The sequence below is a fragment of the Solanum stenotomum genome, chromosome 5 (genome assembly GCF_019186545.1).
Source record: "Solanum stenotomum isolate F172 chromosome 5, ASM1918654v1, whole genome shotgun sequence".
Classification (NCBI taxonomy): Eukaryota; Viridiplantae; Streptophyta; class Magnoliopsida; order Solanales; family Solanaceae; genus Solanum; species Solanum stenotomum.
This window is the reverse complement of record NC_064286.1, coordinates 3,270,445-3,294,097: the sequence shown is the minus strand read 5'-3', so window position 1 is coordinate 3,294,097 and position 23,653 is coordinate 3,270,445. Positions and strand designations below refer to the sequence as shown.

The 23,653-nt window shown below is 31.9% G+C and overlaps 2 protein-coding genes and 1 long non-coding RNA gene across 3 annotated transcripts; 1 reads left to right on the top strand and 2 right to left on the bottom strand.

The window, feature by feature from the left end:
• The first annotated feature begins 231 nt into the window (after positions 1-231).
• LOC125865649 (ubiquitin-conjugating enzyme E2 36) lies at positions 232-4,942 on the top strand. Its single transcript, XM_049545854.1, has 8 exons — positions 232-415; positions 596-623; positions 1,989-2,075; positions 2,601-2,659; positions 4,371-4,412; positions 4,493-4,566; positions 4,673-4,770; positions 4,895-4,942. The coding sequence occupies exons 1-8, from the start codon at positions 380-382 to the stop codon at positions 4,930-4,932; spliced, it is 462 nt and encodes a 153-aa protein (XP_049401811.1). The 5' UTR covers positions 232-379; the 3' UTR covers positions 4,933-4,942.
• A 4,254-nt stretch (positions 4,943-9,196) lies between these two features.
• LOC125865444 (TPR repeat-containing thioredoxin TTL1-like) lies at positions 9,197-11,532 on the bottom strand. Its single transcript, XM_049545642.1, has 7 exons — positions 10,874-11,532; positions 10,608-10,803; positions 10,351-10,532; positions 9,940-10,273; positions 9,651-9,855; positions 9,458-9,564; positions 9,197-9,349 (listed from the first exon to the last, which is right to left on the bottom strand). The coding sequence occupies exons 1-7, from the start codon at positions 11,530-11,532 to the stop codon at positions 9,197-9,199; spliced, it is 1,836 nt and encodes a 611-aa protein (XP_049401599.1).
• A 5,706-nt stretch (positions 11,533-17,238) lies between these two features.
• LOC125865733 (uncharacterized) lies at positions 17,239-20,155 on the bottom strand. Its single transcript, XR_007446389.1, has 4 exons — positions 19,933-20,155; positions 19,206-19,265; positions 18,726-19,089; positions 17,239-17,480 (listed from the first exon to the last, which is right to left on the bottom strand). It is a non-coding gene; the product is annotated as an uncharacterized LOC125865733 (long non-coding RNA).
• Between the last annotated feature and the right edge of the window lie 3,498 nt (positions 20,156-23,653).

Here is a 23,653-nt window from a genome sequence, read left to right as displayed (position 1 = left end):
ATTTATGGAATAAAAGAAATATAGATGATGTAAAACAACCGTGAAAAACCTCTACCATTTTTTTAATTAGGAAAAAGAGAATTTTAATCATATTAATTAAAAAAACAGTATTTTTAGTAAATTATTTTTTGGACAGAATCTTTTGCTTTTTGACAACAATAATACAAAAAGATAAAAAAGCAACAACAACAACTATAATAATAATAATACTAATAATAATAAAAAATTCAATCGAACCCTATTAAGCACAAGTTTTTAGTGAGAGAAACAGTGCTTCTGAAACTCTCAATCCATTTTTCTACTTTCTCTCTCTAGAAAAAAGTGCGTTTTAGCTTAAATTTTCTGCGAACAAATTTTTTTTTTCATCGATTCAATTTCAATGGCTAACAGCAATCTTCCTCGAAGAATTATCAAGGTGAATTTTTCCTATTTTTTCGATCCATCGTTTTTTTTTTTTTTTATTTTAGAGACCCATTTTTTGTTTGATCACTAGGGTTTTGATCTACTGTACTTCGATTTAGTTTGAGTTTGAGTTTTTTGATTTTGAGTTCGATTAAGTTTGAATTTTGATGTTTTTTTATTTATTTATTTACAGGAAACTCAGCGTCTTCTAAGTGAACCTGGTAAATATATATAAATGTATTGGATTTTTAAATTTGTTTATTAGAAATGAAATTATTTGAGTATTGGAATGAAATTGCCTCAGTTTGAGCTGAATGGGCGGAGAATATAGAGGATTTTGTATAGATGAACTCGACTAGTTAGGGATTTAGTTGTTGACTCAGTGACGGAGCTAGGAATTTGAACGAGGGGATTCAAAGGAAAGTTCTTATGCTGAGGATTCAACAAATTATATATACGCAAAAAAAAAAAGATCATTTTTTTGCCTTGTTTAAATAGTATAATTGAGCCCCTTTGCACCCATCTGCCTGCACCCTGTTGTTGTTGTTGTTTAATAAATCATGCCAAAAAGTTCTTGAATTTGTCTCCAAATAATTTGTGTTTAAAAGGTACTAACTACTACAAAGATATCAGTTTTGAGCCATTTCTCTCCTCTCCTTTCATTCAAGATGCAACTTTGAGCTCTTTGAAGCATTTACGTTATCTTCATTAACTACATGAACGTATTTCCTAGGTTGATTGGACTAGGGTGCGGGTATCCGATGCGGATGTAATTCGACAAAATCTAGATTTTAAGATTCAGGTGTATTGATCCAAGTATGGATAGGGATGCTGGGATTCGGCTAAAAAAGTTAAAATGATAAAATAGAACTATAAAGATATTCAAAATCTTGAAAGATCTTCTAGGTCATCTTCCCCCAAGACCCAAACTGATTTTTTTTTAAAGCTCTCTGGTAGTCTGGTTCTTCCCCTCAAAAAAGAAAAAGAAAGTCATTCTAGGTCTTCCACCAACTCTCCTTACAGATCATTGCTGCTACCTACCAGAAGTCAGAACACAACTGCTTGAATTCTTTGTTTCTCTCCGTTTGGCTTGGAATGTGAAGCAACGAATATTGACCAAGAGGAAAAGCTAAAAAGGAGACAAAAGGACTATAATATTGATTTTATGCCACTTCCCATGTCTTAAATCTATTTTATCTTCTATTTTGAGAAATCAAAATCTCAATTTTCCCCCAAATTTGCCAATGGACTCTGATCAAAGTATCGGATGTGGGTTGACCTTATCCCACACATATCCTGCACCTGCACCTGTCTCCTATTGACATGGGTGCGGCTGCAAAAATGAGGAGTTCACGCAACCTAGCCTATTTCTCCTCTCCGTTCACCCAAGGTGCATTATTGTAGTTTCTTCCTGAATTTCAGAGTATAGTAGACTTGATTTTGTTTGTTAATTTTGGTATGGCAAATGTTTATACACCTTGAGACTTATTGCGAGTTTGTTCATTGGATTGTGGTTTTGGTTGATTCACGACCTATCTTTCTAAGAGAGTTTTAAAAGTTTTGGTGTGGTTTAACTTTGATTGCAGCACCAGGAATAAGTGCTTCTCCCTCGGAAGAAAATATGCGATATTTTAATGTCATGATTCTTGGTCCAACACAGTCTCCGTATGAAGGTAATTTGCTCAATAAATTATGCTAAGAAAATGGAAAAAAATAGTTATGCTAAGTAAATGAAAGTCCATGTTGCTATTGTGCGTCACGTTGAGTAAATTGTGTCCTTTCTCTTGAATTGGTTCTTCACTTGTACATAATTCTTGGTAAGATTTTCCACTAGTTTTCTTTTCCTGTTTCACGCTCCTACTTTCATTTGCCTACCTGGTCCTTCTTTGTAGTCTTTGGGATCTGAACGTATTTCTGACAACAGCATAGTGAATAGCTAGCTGTCCTTTTACAATTTTTTTTGGACTATAAATTTCATTTAGGTGAAAGACATCTATCGTTGGTCTTCCAGTGTTTACTTTAATATGTATTTATGTTACTTTCTTTTCTTTTAGTTCAACTGATTTACCCTTATTGCTGGCCCATACATGATATGCTATTCTTTATTCTTTGAGTGACATATATCTTTTCTACCCTGTGTAGTTTTTTTCTGCTGTAGTTTCCTTCGCTTAATTCCACTGCTTCCTGCTTTTGTGCAGGAGGTGTTTTCAAACTGGAACTCTTTTTGCCTGAAGAGTACCCAATGGCTGCGCCAAAGGTATTTGAACCCATTTATGGATGTTTTGGCATCTTTCAACAGATGCTCAGAATCTCAGTCAGGCTTCTCTAATTGCATATTCTAGAATTATATTGCTTGCATTTGTTTGGACTGACAATTTTTTATATTGTGCCCCCAAAGTTCAGAATAGATGAATTTCTTGATTTGACTTATTTGTCCGGAAGCATTAACTGCAATCTCCTTCCCAAATCATGTACCAGCTCATCTTTGGTGTTGATTGTGATACTCTCTGCTTCGTGGAGTTTCCATCTCTAATTCGGCTATGAGACCGTCATTAGAAGTTATTTGCTAGAAAGTTATTGTCTGTTGTCTTCATGTCTAGACTTGTGATTTACCATTTACAATTTCCTGATATGCCATTGGAATATTAGCTTCTAATACTTCTCTACTTGTATTCTTTTACCATCTCAATTATCATACATTATGTACTAATATGTAAATGTTCAGTTTTAATGTGTAATGCATGGATATTAAAGCTGATGATGATAACATAAGTTTGGGCATAAGTTAAGACTGCTCTCCTATATGTATTGGTTGTTGCTCTTCTCTCTTTTTCCCCCTTTTCCAGTGATGTGCACAATGGGTGGGTTGTATTACCTTCAACATGACTAACGAGTAGTTGATCTAATGAAATTATGAGTTCTGTCAAATGTTAATTTTAGGAAAATAAGTATGAATGATCAAACATAATTCTTAAATGCCGTTGTGAAATTTTTTCCTAAAAATTTGATCTCACTTCTACACAAGTTAGTACTGCACAAATTGACATAGATCACCAAAATCCTGAAAATTATTTATGACCTTAATAATGGGTGTACCCTTATTACTCATGTTCTTTCTTTCAGAAGTTTACAGCCAAACATCCATCAATTCAACTGGTTTGTTTTCTTGACTAGTTCAGGATGCTGCTTCAATTTTTCTTTCTGGGAATAGATTGGTTGTCTATCATTAACTGTTAACTGTTGAAGGAAATCTTCCTGATCGCAATGGTGATTAGAGCAGTTAAAACTAGTGTTTCTCTTACTTGAAAGTTTTCTTTTGTTGCTGAGACACCTTTTAGTGTGGGGGGGTGGGGGGGGGGGGGGTGATTTCCCCCTTATAAATCCTGTTAGTGATGGATATATTAATTCAGGCTGTTTTTCCTGGGGCAACATTTTGTGTATCAGTGGGTTTTAACTCCCAAGATGATAGTATATCATGAACTCTGCAGATACTTTTTCAGTTTGGCTCATATTATCTTATAAGCATCTCTTGAATTTGCTTTCCTGGGAACTGAGTTACAACCATGACACATTTTTGAACCTCGCTTGGAGGACAAGATGCCTCATCTTGAGATGCTATGATTCCCTATGTTGCTTGCCCATAAATGCTTAGGGGTTCATAGCCAAAAGTAATATAGGATTTCATATAGGTACAAAGACACTAAAGTTGCAAAATTATTGCCTGCTTTTTGAAGTGGCATCTAGATGTGAAGCTTCCTTGACCTCATCGTTCATGGTCTTTGCATGAGGCTTGCCCCTTCCTAAATGATCATGGGCTTTTACCTATATGCAGTATGTAGGGTTGATCACATATTGGTTGTAGAGATTATGTGTGTTCTTGCTGTACGAATTAAAACGTGAATTAAGTTTGTGCTATTTTTGTTGCTGCTATTAATTCAGTCATTGATCAAGTTGCATACTATTTACAGGTTCGATTCCTCACCAAAATCTATCATCCGAATATTGATAAGGTTTGTTCTGTTATTCGATTCTGTTATACATAATTTCTAAGCCACAAGCTGCCTCGCTTATGTTGACCATCATTATGAAGCTTGGAAGGATATGCCTTGATATTCTGAAGGACAAGTGGAGTCCTGCTCTTCAGATTCGTACCGTTCTTTTGAGGTCTTAAATATCTTTGATAATCTTTGTTCTAATGAATTTTAAAAATATCATCACCAAATTTTGGCTATAAGATGGTAGACGTTAACAATTGGTGCTTCTTTTTCAGCATTCAAGCACTTTTGAGTGCTCCAAATCCAGATGATCCACTCTCTGAGAACATTGCAAAGCACTGGAAGTCAAATGAGGCTGAAGCTGTTGAAACCGGTAATTTGTCTTTATGGTCTTTCCATGATGTACCAGTACAAAGTCGAACATTGAAGGCACTCAATACCTGATTATGCATTGCCGATTAGTCCTTGATTTCAGTTTCCTTTCTTTAACCATGCAGCTAAAGAATGGACGCGTCTTTATGCAAGTGGTGCCTGAAGACCATAATCAAGTGATTTTCAAATGAAAAAAAAACCCCGTGGAATGTTATTGATCCACTGTTTAATCCGAATGGGACTTGGCAGGACTGAAGCTGAACGCTTCAAATTACCCATCTAGAATTGTTTCCCTGTCCTTGAAATTGTACAATTGAACGATGCACCTTTTTTTCAAGTTGAATTGGTCTTTACTTCTAGACCAGAAACGGTTCTAAAGTATTATCTCACAGAACACTCAATTGGAGGACAACATTTGTTGTGCGTGTCCTCATGACTGTGTCCGAGTAGGTTGGTTTCCACTTCTCTTTTTGAACCAAGGGTCTATCGGAAACAACCTCTCTATCCCATAACGGTAGGGGCAAGGTTTGTGTAGTTAGATTGCAGGTTCTTTCTGGCGTTGGTATATTTCCTGTAGAAACAATAAGAACCTCAAAACTATAACTATTTCAGTCAGAGGAAATAGGACAAATGAAGTCGTCTTTGGTAGGGAATAGTGAGGTGGTAACTATCTCTTTGTCCTTTAACACGAGGTTTCGGGTTTAAAAAAATGGGAATATAGTTTTGTTTGGGTATTACTTTCATAGAGTTGTCAGTTTTGAAGTCATTGAAGTTTGTTGTTGGTATAGGGGTGAAAGATTGAATAGTTTACTCAGCTCCTTCTTGTTTGAAGAAGCCCTCTAAATCAATTGGTATTTTTCACAAAAAACAAATACGAAATAAGAAATTCAGCGTTTCACTAAGATTTCGAATAGTGGTCTGTTTCTATTTCGACCCTTCTTTAGAGAAAGATGATCAATCAATGTCCAATCATGGTCCTTGTGGATTTGAATTCATTTACTTAATTTGTTTTAATTTATGTGACACTTTTCATTTTTTCGAGAGTCAAACAGTGTAAGTTTGATCGGGAATTTGCGTGTGGAATCTTCAATTTTTTGGAAATGAAATTTATATATATGTAAACTACGTAAAAAGTATTATAAGTCACAATAATTGACAATTCAAAAATAATTAAGAGATATATGAAAATTTTACGGACAATTGAATTTCGAAATTCAAAAAGTGCCATATAAATTAGAACGAAGGGAGTAAGAAATTTCAAATATTTAAGATCTCAATTACACTTTTTAGTTATTGGGAGAACTTGAGTACAAAAATTCAAAGAGATCTGTTTTCTTTAGGGCCATATTATGTTAAAGGGACATAATAAGCATAAAAATAAAAAATTTCATTTGTACACTTTTAAACAATGTGGGGATCTTATTATTCTTGAAATTAATTTATTCATATTATTCACCTTCGAAACTATGTGAGAATCCTATTATTCTAAACTATGGAAGAACCTTATTATCTCCTTTAAACATTGTAATACAATGCAACAATCAAAATATTTCACACAATACATAAATGTACCTTTTAGCCTAGTTTCAGTTGATATTTATGCCGTATAATTTTGGTTGTGCACGAGACACACTCGTCCTACATGATAATTCACGTGTAATACACTTGAACTGATTTGTGTTATGTGGTATATGATACGTACGTCTACTCATTCAATTTTATACGTTTTTAAGTCTGTATTTGTGCTCAACCAAAGATAGAAGATATAAATATTAATTAAAATTAAATTTAAATGACATGTTTAGTACTCCCTCCGTCCCTATTTACTTGTCCATATTTCCTTTTTTAGTTATCCCTATTTAGTTGTCCATTTTGACAAATCAAGAAAGGACAACAAATTTTTTCCTATTATACCCTTATTTACACTTCTTGAAAATTGTAAAAGTGTATGTTGTTTCCCTCCAATTTATTTCACTTGAATTCAAATAAGTGGTTGTAATTTTGAAGTGAAAAGTTGTCATAAGGGTAAAATTGTAACTTCACTGTGCTAATCATTGTTGCCTTAATTTGTGTGCCATTTCTAAAGTGGACAACTAAAAAGGGACGGAGGGAGTATAAAAAACTGGTAGTCAAAATGTTACTGATGTATCTGAGTCATGCAGCCACGTTAAGATTTTACAGTGGTCACTGTGCCACTGTTTTAACAATAGGAGGATAGGAAATAGACTAAAATATGGCATTGGGATTAGTAGCTATTTGACATGACTCTTACATGTTGATTCTTACTATATATATAGAGGTCTACAAGTAAACCAAGATCATAGATAGATAGGTAGATCTATTAATAGCTACAATATTGAATGATGATTTGATCCCATTGACTCATTTTTTTCTTGACAAAAAGAAAAAAGGAAGATGTCACAAGGGGTGATTTTTGAATTTTTGACTTCAATTACTAAACTCCATCAGTGGGGATTAAGAGAAGGTGTGAGGGGTTGATGATAGTGTGTATTAAAAAAGATGGAGATAGATTGAAGAGTATTACGAAAAGATGTTTAGATAAAACATGACTTATCTGCAGTTTATCAAGGACATCACCTTAGTGTAGTCAAGCGTCTACCTAGTATCCTTTTCAAAATTATTATTATTATTTTCTTACTATCTTATTTCTTCAATTCTAGTATCACATGTTTTCTTTACTCTAGATATTGTATTATTTGGAGTTAAAATTGTCTCTTCACTTTTATTTCCAACATGATTTTTTCCCCTAGTGGATTTGCACTTGTTTTTCGATATTTCTTTATTTGAACTGAGGGTCCATCGAAAGTAACTTCTTTGTTTTCGCAAATATCAAAATAATGTTGCATATACGTTACCTTCTTCAAAATCTATTTATGGGATTACATGAGATAAATTGTTATTGTAATTAATTACTCCCTCCGTTTAAAAAAGAATGATCTTCTTTCAATTTATTCCATTTCAAAAAGAATGTCCCCGTCCCTTTTTAACAATATTTTAATTTCAGCTTTCCACGTGACATATTTAAGATCACAAAATTAAAGAACATTTTAATATATTTGACATAATTTTAATTTAGGACCACAAAATTATTATTTTTTTCTTTATTTTCTTATATTTCGTACTAAATTAAACTAGATTATTTTTTTTTAAAACGGAGAAAGTACTAAAATTCTTTCAAATAAATTGTCCATTGAACATAAAGTTAATTTTGTCTATAGTGAGTGACAGTAACTTATGAAGTGTCATTCAGCAAAGTGTCTTTTTATTCTTTATCCATTACAAATCCCAATTTTTCAACCAACTTATTTATAAACTTTGTTGCTTCTCTTATTTTGGACCTTCCTACAATGTTATGTCCTTTTCCCCACTTTGTCTTCTTTTTAATTAAAATAATGTTTCGATCAGTTTGAGTGTATATCGATTATGATAAAAGTTTATTCTTTTAAAATGTTTATATCAAGCAAATTTAGATTAAGTTTATCATTGGGTGAACTACATTGCTAATATTGATCCCAAAAATAAATGATAAAGATAGTTAAGCCGTGAACAACTAACCATCGTATTATTAAAAAATATGTACATTTGATCCTCTAAAAATGATCTACCAAGTTCATCGAGTTGTCCCCAATTGAAGACTAAATTTGAATTTTGATTTCTAAGTTGTGTACTCAAGTAGTGGATTGATGGGGTACATCAAGTGAAGTTGTTCTAAATATTTGACTTCAAATATGAGATTACTAGGTTCATGTAACAATTATTAGTTAAATTAGTTTTGGGTCGTACAAGTTAATCCAAACATCACAATTATCGAAAATATTGTAGATATTCCTCTCCCTAATGCCACTCATTTGCCACAAATCCAAGATAGGATTGAGGGACCATACAATACAATACAACAATACACAGTGTATGTATACATCGAAGAAGAAAAAATGTCAACATATAGTATAGTTGATCAACAACAACAACAAATCCAATGTAATCCCACAAGTCGCATAACGTAGTCTCCATTTGAAACATTACCATAGTTGAGGTTTCACATCAATGTATCAAGAAGCAAACAACAATTATAAAGTTGAGGATTGAGTATATAGCAAGACAAATAAATAGGTGAAAAATGACAACTTTTATTGATAGAATGCTTATTCAGCTATATATTGCTGTAAAATCAGCTCTAAAAAGTAGTCGGAAGAGGAGTGAATGAATGAACGAATGAATGAATGAATGAATACACGAGGGTAAAAAAGGAGACTAGACTTTCCCTCTATAGACCACAACAACCATGGTTAAATGTCACATGTATATGTAAAAAAATACTTTCTAGTTGGGAGCGAAGAAGGTGTTCAGAGTAATCATCAGGCAATTTAGTATGGCAAGAGAAGCACAATGAAATGTCAACTATGCTCCTAATGACGGTAACGCCTAATCATATCCTCCAACACCTTTGGATTTGGGATATACAACTCCATCACAAGTCTGCCATACTCGTACATTTTAAATGTAGGTAGTGTTGTAATGTTCTCTGCTGCAGCGATTGCTGAACTTTGTTCCACGTCCACCTTCAGTATAGAAAACAAAAGACCAAATATAAATTACTATGAGTTTTCTTCATTCCCCTGTCGTGCATGTAAAATCATTATAGCATGACGTTGCCTATGATTGTTTACCTCGAGAAAACTTACTGAACGATATTTGGTGCTTAAGGTATCCATTACTAAGGACATCTGCTTGCATTGTTCGTTGGATACTTCTTTAAAAAGGATCACAGATGTAGCTGCAGTTTTTCAACAGTAGTTGTTGAGTAGAGTTATATAGTAAATGATACAAGCAAGGTTAAGATAGCTATGCAGGAAAGTCTACCATATGATGTAATTGCAGCGCAGAACTTGTCAAGATCCAAAACCAAGTCCACCTTGCCAACAAATGTCATATTTTGAACTTCTTCTCCTTGTGACTTCTTTAATTCAACTCGGCAATGGAATAAAAATTCAGCAAGCTCTCTGTCATATGGAAGTTCCTGCCGCAGAATCTCATAATCTCTCACAGCGTCAGCCCATCTTTCCAGCTATAATCCATTGCATACAATCAAATTTATGATTTTCGCAGTAAAAATAAGTCTTATAGTAAGATTTAAAGTTTGGCATGTCACCTTGACATTTGAGGCAGCTTTTTGAAAAAGAGCTTTAGTATAATGTGGCTGGATAAGTAGAGCATGGTTGCAATCATCCAAAGATTTTTCCCACTGTTCAAGTTTATACCAGCAAGTTGCTCTATTGCAGTAGAGAATCAAATTCAAAGAATCACGCGACAGCCCTTCCCCATAAGCACTGCAAGCTTCTATATATCTTCCAGATTTAAATAACTCGTTTCCAAGAGAACGAGCTCGCCCCACCAGCCTCATGTTTTTGAGTAAACCAATAACTTCAGCACTTTGAAGATCAACTTGTGCAGCTCTTTCAATCGCAGCACACGCATTATCAAACCTGCACATATTCATGATCAGTTTGTATATTACAAAAACCTATGCAGTACTTATAATAATAATAAGTGATAAACTCACTTTCCAAGAGTGTTCTCAATCTGAGCTTGGACAAAGAATATGTATGCTTCAGATATCATCCCAAAAAGTTTTGACTTGTATGCTCTCACAGATGCCTCATACATCCTAGCTTTATACATCCACAATTCAGCATCCGTTAATTGATGTAGCTTCAAATGAGCTTCCGCTTGACATGCAAATAGCTGTATCACAAATTCAGTACAACATTTGAATTTTCATTTCATCTATTCGTCCCATCACACAACGTAATTAATTACCTGAGCAGATGCCTCAGCTCCACGACTAGTTGCTGCATCAGCTTCTTTTAACACACTCGTCCAATCTCCAAGTCTCCGAGCCTCACTACATTTATTGATATGGTTCTCCACTGTTTCCAACTTGTGCAACTCCGCTTCTTCTGGTATCTGATCTAGCGAAAATAAACACTTCCTTGCATTTTCAACTTGTCCTAAACTGTAAACAAGCTATTATGTAAATGTGAATAATTCAAATTCAGAATCAGGGTAGTGAAAAAAAAACTTACTTAAGTAACAAAGATCCTAAACGCTGGTGTGCTCGAACATATGTTGGATCTAATCTAATGGCTTCTTCACATTCTTTCACTGCTTCCGTTATTCGCTTAAGACCCATTAACGCAGCAGCTCGATTACAATGCAATCTTCCATCGCCCGGAGAAATTGCTATAGCTTTGTCATAAAAATACAACGCTTCTAAAAAATTACCCTTCTTGTAATTCTCATTCCCTTTCACCTTCAATTCTTCCGAATTAATTCTCCAACTGGATTCCGGCGAACCACTACCGGAAACCCGACGGGTTTTCGGAGTAGCTCCGGCAGGCATTATGCTCCCGTACCCGTACATTCCGGGTATCATCTCATTGTCACTTAACACAGTCCTAACAGGCTTACTACGCATCCCAGTTATCACCTTACCGGACGGGCAAATATTGCCGGCCGGAACTATTTCTACTCTAGATGAACTCGAACCCGAACCCGAATTCGAACCCGACTTTCTAGTACCGGAAGAACTCACACTCCGACCCGATGAACCTGTAGTACTACAACTCATTCGGGTCCTCAATGTTGAACCCAGTTTGAGTATTCGAGGATCGTCATGTCTCTTAGCTTCGTCAAACCTCAAAGAATTTTTCATCTGATCAGCTAAAGGGATAGTAGAACCCATTTCAGAATTTCTCTTAAAATCTCCTCTTTTTCTATACAATTCAACAATGGTAGAAGGTTTCAAATAGAAGAAGAAGTCTTTTTATACTACATAGTTATGGTTTTAATAGGAAAATATTTAGCTTTTATATGGCTACTACTTTTTTTTATGACTTGTTCAAATCATACAAAAATAGGCTTGAAGATTTCAAACTAGTATATTTGATCTAATTTGAATATTTTTACAAACAAAACTTTAGCAAAGTGTTAATACAACATATTAATGATGTATACTTGTGTAATGTTTAGGGGACGTTTGGTTACTGGTTAAAGTTATGCAAATATTAGTTATGTAGGGTATAGTTATGCAGAGTTTAGTTATGTAGGGTTTAGTTATACAAAGTTTAGTTAGGTAGAGATTACATTACATGAATTATTAACTATTGAATATTGATTTTAATATAAATTAATATACATTATTTACAAATAAAACAAGTAAGCAAATAGTAAAAATTCTCCTTTAAAAAAATAAGAAAAAAAAAGAAATTTTCTCTATACATACTTAACTAGCAATTCTGTGTTTTTTTTCTCTTTGTTTTTTTAATGTTTAAAGATTATAAAAATAAAATACTATTGATATATTTCAAGTGCATTATACTATCCTATTTTATATCATGTAAATTTCTATCATTATGATGCATGTGTTGTTTGTACATTTTTAGTATACCAAATATATAAATTATATATAAATTTACATTCTAAATAAAAAATTAATACATGATAATTAAATATGTGGATATATTTAGTAATATATAATGCTAAATATTACTAAAGAAAATCAATGAAGTTTTTGCTTTAGACCTTGAAGGCGGTGTCACCATTTAAGGGACAAGAATGACTCAAAAAGAAAATCAATGAAGCTTTTGCTTTAGACCTTGAAAAATTTGAGGGCCCCATTAACCGTGAACTTTATGAAATAATATTTTTCTTAAAAATTGCTTGGTGATCAGGTAGGTTAGGTTTTATGCTTTGAGTAGTGATAAATATGTGCTTACCATGTTATATATGAATTCAATAGTATGGGATGTGTGAAGACCTTCGTGCACCGAGCAAAAATCCCGTGGAAGGTGTTATAATTCAATGTCTTTGGGGTTAGTGTCGTGTTGAGATTTGGTAACCAGTCAAGGGTCTTGTGTGCGTTCTAGAATAGAATTTCTTGTTAAGTTATAATACAAATTCTCAACCATTGTGGTGATTCTTTGATAAGGATTTGCAAGTCGGTTTAAGGACCCTAGTATCGTGACCCTAGTGAAGAAATAGGGCTAAATCTGGGTCTATTGTGTGAAGAGAATTGAAGGGAAATTTGTAGGTGATGGGTGTGATTTTACGATGTGATACATACTTGTTCTCTCGTTATTGTGATGCTTGTATATGTACGCGTGTGAAAATATTGATCATAAATGTTGAATGTGTGATCTTCATGTGTTATTATGATTGTGATGTGTGATTGGGATCGGATTGCCACGTTCCAGCATGCTAACTTATGGGATCGATTGCCACGTTCCAGCATGCTAACTTATGGGATCGGTTGCCACGTTCCGACATAAAAATTGAATCGAATTGCCACGTTCCGACATGCTAACAATTTGACTTTGGGTCCCGTGAGAGGTCCAACTACTTGTGATAAATGTGTATGGTGAAACATGTTATATTGATATCGTGATGTGCATATATTGGGATGATTACGTTCATGATTAATGAGGTTGGTTAGGTGTAAGTGAAATCTAGGAGTTTACATATGAGTGAAGTATGGTGTGTAGATAATTGCATAGGTTTGACTCGTTGAGGAAGAGTGAATTGTTGTGAGTATCTAATGTGGCTAGTATGTTTAGGCTATGATCTAATGAAGTTGGTAAGAGTACGTGTAGTATCCAATGTGGTTAGTATGTTCAGGCGGTGATCTCGTAGAAAGAAGATAGGTGGTAATTGGAGAGTGGAGAAGAGAGCGGTCCAGACATGATCCTTTACTATTATTTTTTATATATTATGTGGTGGGTGTCGGGTTGACCGATGATGCCTACCAGTACGTGTGGTTGTATTGATACTACTCTTGCTATGTCTTTTTGACATAGTCTAGATGCAGGATTGGTGATGTTCCATTACGTGAAGACGAAGAAATCCTCCAGCAGCTTCGACGTTTCATTCCGCATGGTAAAAGCTGTGTCTTTTGATTATTTAGAGCAGTTGTTGCTCTTAGTAGCTCTTGTGCTTGTCAGACTAGGTCCTTGGGGGTTGTAAAACTATAGTTATTAAAGTTGTTTTCTCATTTGGAGAAATTATTAATTCCTTAATTCGCCTTCGTTTCCTTTAATTTTCGCATGTCTTCTAATTGTTGGGTATGAGGGTTCTCCTACTTAGGTGTTAGAGTGGATACCCGCACGGCCCGGTGGGTTGGATCGTGACAGTAAAAGAGCCAATCAACATGTTTTGTTAGAGGAAAATCTGACAAACTAATGATTGATCATTGTGTTTGGGGTTTTGCGGGCTAAACTTTTAACGAATGATATATATACGTTTTTTGTTAAGTTTGACATCATATTTGAATTTTTTTCCCATAAAATTTATCTGTAATGATTTCTAATAAACAAAAATCATACTTTTTATGTTTCTATTTATATCTCGTTCTTATTAGAAATAAATTAATTTATGTTTATTTATTGAAAATTTGACTTCTAGAGAATGTGAAACTTAATAAAAATGATAAATTTACTTAGTTTCATAAGAAACGTGAAACCTAATAAAAATGGTGGCAACTAAATGAGAACGGAGGGAGTACAAAATTAATCCAAAATAGACAACGACATATATGTTAAGAGTATTTGCAGTAATATATTTTATTTTATTTTTAGCAAAATATAAGTTTTAATTTTCTTTTCGAAAACTCGTTTATCCTTTGCCAAAGTGAAGCATATGGCAATGTTGCCATATGTTGAATTTTTTTTCCTTTTTCTTTTTTTATGATAAGGAAATTTATCGTTGCTAATTTTTTGGATTTATATACATATGTTGAATTCTTTCATACTAACTAATACTCTTCTCGTCTCAATTTATGTGATTGTATGTCATTGAACTTAAAGTTTAGAAATAAAATATTATTTTTTTTAAAAAAAAATTGTGTTCTAAAATAAATCAAAGTATTTAAATATATATCATCTCGACAAAAGGGAAAGTTTAAAAAATTGAAACGGTACTACTAAATATAGGAATTACTTTTATATGAGCTTAAATTCTCCAAACTATATAGGCATAATATAACACCGGTAATCGTTGTGAGTGTTTTAAGTTATTTTATTATAATGAAACAATTAAATTTCTTAAGAACGCACGATACAGTTTGTGTGCTCAAAACTATAATGACTTTTTTGTTCTTTTAAAAATGTTTACTTTCTCTTGATAGTTCTCGTGAGTGTTTTGATTAAGACAAAACCTAATTATTTGTTTGTTTTTCAAGTTGTTATATTAATAATTACTCTTTAATTAACTATAATTAGAAAGTTCCAAACAATTTTTCCACTAATTAATTTCTACTTTATATATTCTTCATCGTATGAAAAATATTTGTCCCTTTGCATCACGGCCTTTCTAACTAGGGAATAAATTTCAATTGTTGTTTGAAAATAACTTTCAAAAGGTCATCATTGATTAACTCACAAAAAGTAAAAAAAGAAAAGGTTAGTATATTTCTTTTGCTTTAATTATCTTACCATTTTTATGGTTCATTTAATTAGTATTCTCATCTAATTTGCGTAAAGATAAAAACATTTACTACAAACCAAATGATCCGTGATGACAAAAACATTTACTATATAGAGTATATTTATGGGCTAATTAAGGATGATTAGGAGTATAATACTAGTTTTTGATAGATTAAGTAATTAAGAACATTCCTCATTATATTATTGTGCAATTTTATTTGTTGATTAAGTAGACAAATATTATTGGACATCTTAAAATGATATACTTGACAATTATTATTCAACGAGGGAGTAACATTTTATGAATTTGTCCTTTGCATCATGAATCGTTGTTGTTATCTACTAGAAAAAAAAACAAAAAAATGTTGTTTATAGCAACATGTTGCATATAATATAAGTAACATTTTTTACTTCCAATGCATACTTTTGATTAGTCCAATTAGTTCATGGTGCTTTATTTCTTTTTGTTTGATTATTTCACTATTTTATTGTTAATATTTTTTTTAATATTTAAGTTGTTTTTATCGGAGCTTTGTTGGCTTTTGTGTTTTCCAAATTTATTTCGAAAAATGTTTTTCTTGAGTAGAGGCAATAAGAACAAAAAAAACATGTTAGTGTAATTCTACAAAGTGAAGCGTAAAAAGGGTTGAATGTACACATACATTATCTCTATTTTAGAGGTAAAAATATTGTTTTTAATAGACCCTCCTTTTTTCTTAAACAGGGAATCTACTGAAAATAACATTTTTGTCTCACATAAGATAAGAATAACTATGTATACTCTATATTCCACATATACTTCAATTATGAATTCACATTGAGTATGTTATTATTGTAATTCTCGGTTAGGTCATCAAAAAGTTTCTCTAGGCAGCATAGTTCATATATGTGGAGATTTACAATGATGTCAGACATCGTATTGGTGTAGATTGGATGAAATAGAGGCTCACTCTTATAACATAAATGCAGTGTCATCAAAACTTATGGAAGTTTTTATAGTATGGTTGTTAGACCAATTATGTTGTAGCAGAGTGTTAGCGAGTTAAGAACTCTCAGACGAAAGTTGCAGAAAATAAAGACGATGAAATGGATGTGTAGACATACTAGGAGAGATTGAATTAGAAATGAAGATATCCAAGAGAACATGAAAGTTGCTTTAGAGAAGGAAAAGATGCGAGAAGCGAGACTGATGTGATTGAACATGTAAAGAGAGGAGATGCACAAATACTCCAAAGCGGAGGGTAGTAGCTTAGTAGGTAGTAGAATATGGTTTCGTTTATCTATACGAGTAGTCGTAGTATTATTCATGTAGTTTCATGTTCCTCGATTTCTATTATTATTTGCCAATTTTGTACTTCGGTTATCTTTTAATTATATATTTATTTACTGTGTGTAAAGCATTGTCATTTTTAATATTTTTTTACTGGCTTCTTTCATTTTTGTTACTTCTTTTTTCAATCTATTTTTATTTGTATTTTATTGAGTTGATGTTCTATTAGAAACAACCTATATTTTCAGGGTAAAAATAAGGTTTATGTACAATACCCTCTCTATATTCCATTTTCTGAAATTACTTTTAGTGTGTTATTATTATTATTATTATAACGTATAATTAAGAAAATAATTGTTTACTTTTTAAAGGAAATAAAAATATTCTTACTATTTGTGAAACAAACATATTATATTGGGCCGGGCCGGGCATAAAAGTCTATGTGGATGCCACATGACCATGTGGGCCCAAAACAAAATGGTGAAAGTGTAATTTGTGACATGTGGTAACCTTTTTCTTTTATATATATACTAGAACGGCATGACCCGTGAGTCCAACATAGTTGATTTTGCTCTCGATAAATAATAGAGTATGCTGAAAATTATTCAGCTATTTTTTTATCGCAAAGAAACAATTTAATCAAGTTGTGTATATGTATTAACGAAAGGGATGATCAAGTATGGAAATAAAATTTATTCACTCAAGCATCTCCAAAATCATTGATAAGGTAGAGTACATAAAATATTGACTCAAATTTACACCCAAACGAAATAATCAAAAAGTAAGAAAGGGAGAATGCTCAAAGTTGTTGGAAACAATCTGCATTTACAGACATTACTATTAATGTGTCAACCAACACATCTGAACTATCTAATGTACTATGGAGAGCATCAAATTTCCTACATATCTACTCTTCTGTGCCCAGACATTACCATTTGTTATTTCCTGCAAATTATTGGAAAGTGCACACGCCAAAAATTCTTGTTAAGTATATTAACTTCTTATTTGGGCAAACTGCATATTTATTTATATCAAGGTGATAAAAATAAGTAGAGTTCTTTTAAAAGCCAACTTCCATCTTTACCGACTTGACTTGCTATCTACACTACAAACAACTTATAAAGGTACACATTTGCTGGAGTTTAAGCAACAAAATTGAGCCAAAATCTCTACTCAAGATAAATTCATAAGAAAGTGATATATTGTTAGGTGACAAGTAAAATGATATATGGAGGGAAGAATTTATCTCTGGACTTCCATTTATCTTAACAAAAAAAAGAGGGAAAAATAAAATTACATGTGTTATCTCAATCACATTATTTCCTCTTTGACTATCCTTAACATGAAGCAAGTCTTAAGATATTATGGACAATTTTTTTTTTTCTTATCCTCCTAAAGATCATATATTTCAGTATGCTATTTGACAACGGACAACCAAGTAAAACTAAATTATTGCACATAAACATAGTTGCGTCTGAATCTAATAAAATGACAATGGACAACTAAGTAAAACTAAAAACGATGATATAGAGGAACGGAGTACATGGATCTGTTAGACCATTAGCCTTACCTCTAACATTAATAATTTGAGTGTATGATAGAGATAAAAAGCATGTTATAGCTATGTTTGTATCCTTTCATTTAAGTTTACTACTCTTCACTTAAGATTTTCAATTCAATTCACTAAATGACAAGTTTAACAATAATTTTTTTAAGCAAAGCCTATCCCACATGCATGATCGCATAATATGTAAAACCTTCTTCATTAGATATTATGTGTGTCAAAATCACACATATTACTTCATCAAGGGAAAGAATATTACCAAATCATTCCTAACCATCATTAGTCTCTTATTGTATGATCATTCTCTCAGTCCCAGAACTGCTATTATTATGTATATGATAAAACTATATATGGTGTCGAGTTATTGCTTGCCACTATCATATATATCAAAAGTTGCAATTCAGACAATACAAAAATAACAGAAGAAATTCAGATCACTCATAAAAGTCGAATCTACATGTGAAGTATTTTAATTTTTTTGTATCTTATACTAAAATTGCAACCTGTATCCAAGAATAACTACTAAACACTACAACAACACCATTCAAAATAGAATACTATGGTTTGTTTTGAAGAAAAAGAGACCTACAGTTTTAAAAGCCCGAAAAAGGTATGTGAAATTGTACCTTAAGTCTTGAAAATTAGAGAATCTGAAATCAATCATTTTTCATGGTTTGGCCTCCTCCTCCTTGTTATGTTTCTGGAATTTGAATGATTTTTCCTTTTTCATGGTTTTGCTCCTTCTTGTTCTGTTTCTGGAATTTGATTGTTTTTCTTGGTCACTTGCCTCACTCAACAACATAATTATACGTGAGCAAGGATATCCAACAGTACTAATTAGTTAATATACCAAACATATTTGAATCACAAAGGAATCAAATCCTTGAGAATGTGAAACTCTACAGAGTGTGATAGTATATGTAAATACAAAGTCAAGGCGATTTGGTGAATTTTCATCTCCCATGACATGGTAGTAGTTAGAGTAAACTCCTGAAAAAATGGCCGGATATATTAAGATGTCTACAAATAAAAAGAGGGTGTATATAAAATCTCTCCATCCATATTCCACATATAACATAATAATCACCAGAAAAAGTGAAACTTACTTGTTTGAAGTAGCACTGGATACATTCTTAATACATTGCCTCTTTCTTTCTGTAATTACACTGCAAGGATGTTAAAGACTTCCATTAGCATCCAAAAAATATCTTCATTTTAATACTCAAACAGAATTATTAAAGAAGGTGTGGTATCAATGAGACTTTTCTTTGTTAAAACAGTCCTCAACAAAATTTTAAGAGAGAGTAAACTTGTTAAAACTCTTAAATACTTGAATTATTAGACTTTTCAAAGAACAGAAAATTGACAATTCATCTAAGATTCTCATTACTATTATTTCTTTGGATGGAGATTTAGTGTGCTCAGTGCTCCTAGTAAGAAAATTTTCATAGAAGCATTGGAGTGATAAAAAAAATCCTTTATGCAGAATTCAAAAGCTACATATTTTATTTTCTTCAAATGATCATACAATTTTGCTCTTTCTTGTACTGCTATCGAACATGTAATAGGGGGAAGAATAGAGTTTATAACAATAAGAGTATTGTTAGGTTCTTCAAGTTCTTTGTACATTGTTTCTGACCTTGGGTACAATTACATGAATCAAATAAGGGAGATGTCTGTAGAAGTTGGCAAGGAAGAGGTAAGAATCTTGCCTTTTCTGTTATTGCTATATTTTTAATAAGCAACTTATAGTTATGGATCTATGGTATTGATTGTTATTATTGTTCTACAAAAAATAATGTACTCATACAAATGGAGAAACGGGATATGCACCTTACAGTAAGCAGAGAGAACCACTCGTGACACAATCTAAATCGAAGGCATGTTTGCACGGACTCTGCCAAAAAAACTTAGCAAAAGATGTTTTTACTTGATATAATTGTGAAAAATAAATATAAATGCATAACTTTGAAAGTGTTTTGCAACCGTTTGTAATATTGATAATTCCATCCAACATGAGTCATACACTAACTTTCCTTTTTCACATCTATCCATCACCTCCCGGAGAAGCCAAAATATGTTTGGAAGATTATAATTCACCCTGCAAGTTCATATACACTATTATTTCATTAATAGGGAACTACCAAACAATCATTGTGCAAGAAATGAGAAACAAACAATCAATGATCAAAATTACAACTGAAGTATTCGATATTTGAATTTCATCACTGAACTATGAACTATCACCAATCACAAGTCAACCATCAATAGTTTACTTCTCCTACGTGAACATATAATGATATTTCAGAAAAGAAACTCACTTCTCCTTCAGGTCAGGTAAGTTTTGCAGCCTTCACTTTATAAACAAATAAAGAAAATTGGTGGATTCAATCATATTTGAAAAGTTTCATCAAACTTGTGATGCAGCTGCTCTAACACTTGAAGAGAAATCTGATCAAGCAAGCTCTTTTTCTAGTCTTATGAGGAACAAGTTAACAATAAACTCGATGTACCTGTAAATCTGGATAGAGGTTCAACAAAACAGGTGTGGTGAACTTGTATATGCACAATCTTAGCCAGTGAGTCGAGCACAAAGACACAAAAAAAATGCTCATATAAGGCTCTGTCCTAATAGCGCACATTGCACACTTGTATCTCTATGGAACCAGGAGAAATGCATATTAATTGAATATAACTTAGCTAAATCGAGAATGCAAATGAACGAAACAGATTCTAATCAATCAAAAATTAGTTAAATAAGCTGAGAATGTGTAAAAGCCAAAAATAATGAATCAAAAAAAGGTAAAAATGTTGCCAAATCTCCAACTTATCTATCAATAGGATAAAATTGCGGAGAAAAAAGGGGAGGGAAATCTTCAAAAATGATTATCAGATATATATAGTACAATTTTTTTTTCAACAGAGCCTTTCTTTTTGTATACTCACTGAATTCTTCGACAAAATAGTGAATGAGTACATGTATGTGAAAAATCTGTTAAAGGAAGAAAGTCAAAAGAATTGTGCTGATTTTACTCAATTCTCTTTCTTTCGTGTTGCATCCAGGGCTTTATGTAAACTTTTCCAATTCCCAAATCAAAAACACATAAAAATAAAAGATAATTTTGACTTTGATAAATAACAAGTCGATATCTCAGGAAAAAATTATCAATCCCAAAAACTGAAAGGGAAACACAGAAATTTACGATTAGACTGAAAGATTACCTCCAATTTCGATAATAATATGAGAAATTTCATCACCAAATTGATGTTCCAGTTGAGGACTGGAATCACTCTTCACTAATTTTCCATCAATTTGCTCTTCCTCTCTGAAAATATTAGTAATACATTCATTTCTAAATCACTTTTTCCACTTCTCCGCCAAGAGTGGGAATGAGAATGAAAAATCAAAAAACATAGCAAATAGTAATTGAAAACCAAAGCATGTAGAAGGACACGTGTTTATTCAATATTGAATAGGGCTTAATGGTACAGTACAATTTTTTATACTATTGGTACAACTTTATAGAGCTGTGTTGGTACTCCATCTTGTTGGCTTATATATAAGGGTAAATACATATATATATATATATTCATTTTCAAATGTTTATTGTAATCACAAAATATACCCACCAATGTTTATCATCTTGCCTATTTTAATTAATCTTTCTTAGTTTGACTGAATATAAAAAAAAAATTAGATTATTTTTGAATTTTATGATTTAAACTAAGTTAGCATTTGATTATAAATTTTTTATTTAATTTCAAAAATTATCTTCAAAAATATGTTTGACCATGAAATTTGATCAGATTTTAAAATTTTATATTCAAATTCCTATTTGACCATGAAATCAAATAGAATTCGAGGTTTTGAAAATTTATCTTTAAATAGGTGTTTGACCATAAAATTTAATTGATTTTGAAAATTTATATTCAAATATTTGTTTGACCATGACACTTGATTAGACTTTAAAATTTTGTCTTCAAAAAATTTTAAGTTACCAAAAATATTGTTAACTACAATTTATACTGATTAAGACTTTTAAAAATTAATACTTAATAAAATGGTCATTAAAAAACTAATAATAAACTAATTATACTTCAATTATAAGTATACACTCTTTATCAACTAATCTTTTATGACCTTTTACGTCTAAAACACTCTAAAAACGAATCTCATCATTTATTTACGGTATTTTTTTTTTCTTTTTTTGGTGCCAATTTAAAATGTGAATACTTTTATATTTTCTTTATATTAATTTTCAATATTTTATGGCTATGGTAAAACAGAATTAGTTCTATTAAACGTGAGGTGGTTTAAAAGGAACATATTCCATTGCTAAAAATATGCGGTATAGCGAATGAGACTACTTCTCTTTAAGAGTCATAGCTAAGAATTTATTTGATAGGGAGCGTTTTCTACTGAATATGAATTGTGATTAGTCGAGCTCTAGTACGGATATCGACCGAATAAAACAAATCAGACTAATATTGGTATTTGCTATCTTATTAGATGCAACGATCGAGATTCATTTCATAATATAAGATAGGATACTTCTATCACTATATATATATATATGTCAAATTCATAGAATATTCTTTTTGATAGCTTGAACTTTCTAATATTTTGATCACAGAACAACAACTTGATATAAATCAATTAATATTTGATACTTAATAATATCTTCTAAACACGCCACTAATTAATAATTAAAGATTTTTAACACATGCCATTAGTATATGATACTTAACTTAATGAATTCATGTTCTCAATAAATAAATTAAATAAATAAAAATATGATATACTTAGAGAGCTAATGTATAAATCATACGTATCTTTTATGATTTAACTCGAGTATCATTTTGTAGAATTTTGTTATTTTTGATATGAAATAAATATGTAGCTACTTTTTTTTTTATCTTTTCCTGTCAAGACAAATAAAATAAAATAATAATACTTCTTTGTCTTCCAAAAGTTTGGATGGACTATATAAAAATTTTTTATCATCATATTTTGTTATTTAAAATCATCTCATATGGTAACGTTTACTTAGTTTATCACGTCTTACTAATATTTATGTTTGTAATAATCCAATATTTGTTGTAATATGCGTTAAAGTGAGCATGTCTCAATGATAATTATATTATGAAAATTCATTATAAATTGATTAAGTTAACTATTACAATCGTTTGTCGTATCTCTTCTTCTTCTCTCTTTTTTTCTAAGGGAAAAATAATAAATATACCTCCAAAATATCGTAAGTGGTATGTACATACCCTCCATCATACTTGGGACATTGATGCCTCTGTCATTCAAAAACTAGAGTATATATATCTTTCACTCTAACGGAAGACTAAATAGGAACACGTGACACAATCTTATCTATTGATTCGATATTTAATAAATGTCGGGTCAGTGGATAAGATTATGACACGTGTTCTGTTAGTATAAAGGGTATACATGCTATAGTTTTTGGACGACAGGGGCACCAATGTACCAAAAGTATGACAAAGGGTATCTGCATACCATTTACGATAGCTCGGGGGTATATTTGTT

What these genes read in the sequence shown, in the direction of transcription:
- LOC125865649 (XM_049545854.1), top strand. Translation starts at nt 380, where the DNA reads ATGGCTAACAGCAATCTTCCTCGAAGAATTATCAAG. An exon ending in TTCCTCGAAGAATTATCAAG is followed by an intron (nt 416 to 595) that starts GTGAATTTTTCC and finishes ATTTATTTACAG; the next exon opens with GAAACTCAGCGTCTTCTAAG. An exon ending in ATCATCCGAATATTGATAAG is followed by an intron (nt 4,413 to 4,492) that starts GTTTGTTCTGTT and finishes ATCATTATGAAG; the next exon opens with CTTGGAAGGATATGCCTTGA.
- LOC125865444 (XM_049545642.1), bottom strand. Translation starts at nt 11,532, where the DNA reads ATGGGTTCTACTATCCCTTTAGCTGATCAGATGAAAAATTCTTTGAGG. An exon ending in GAGCTGAGGCATCTGCTCAG is followed by an intron (nt 10,533 to 10,607) that starts GTAATTAATTAC and finishes TTTGTGATACAG; the next exon opens with CTATTTGCATGTCAAGCGGA. An exon ending in ATTGAGAACACTCTTGGAAA is followed by an intron (nt 10,274 to 10,350) that starts GTGAGTTTATCA and finishes GAATATGTGCAG; the next exon opens with GTTTGATAATGCGTGTGCTG.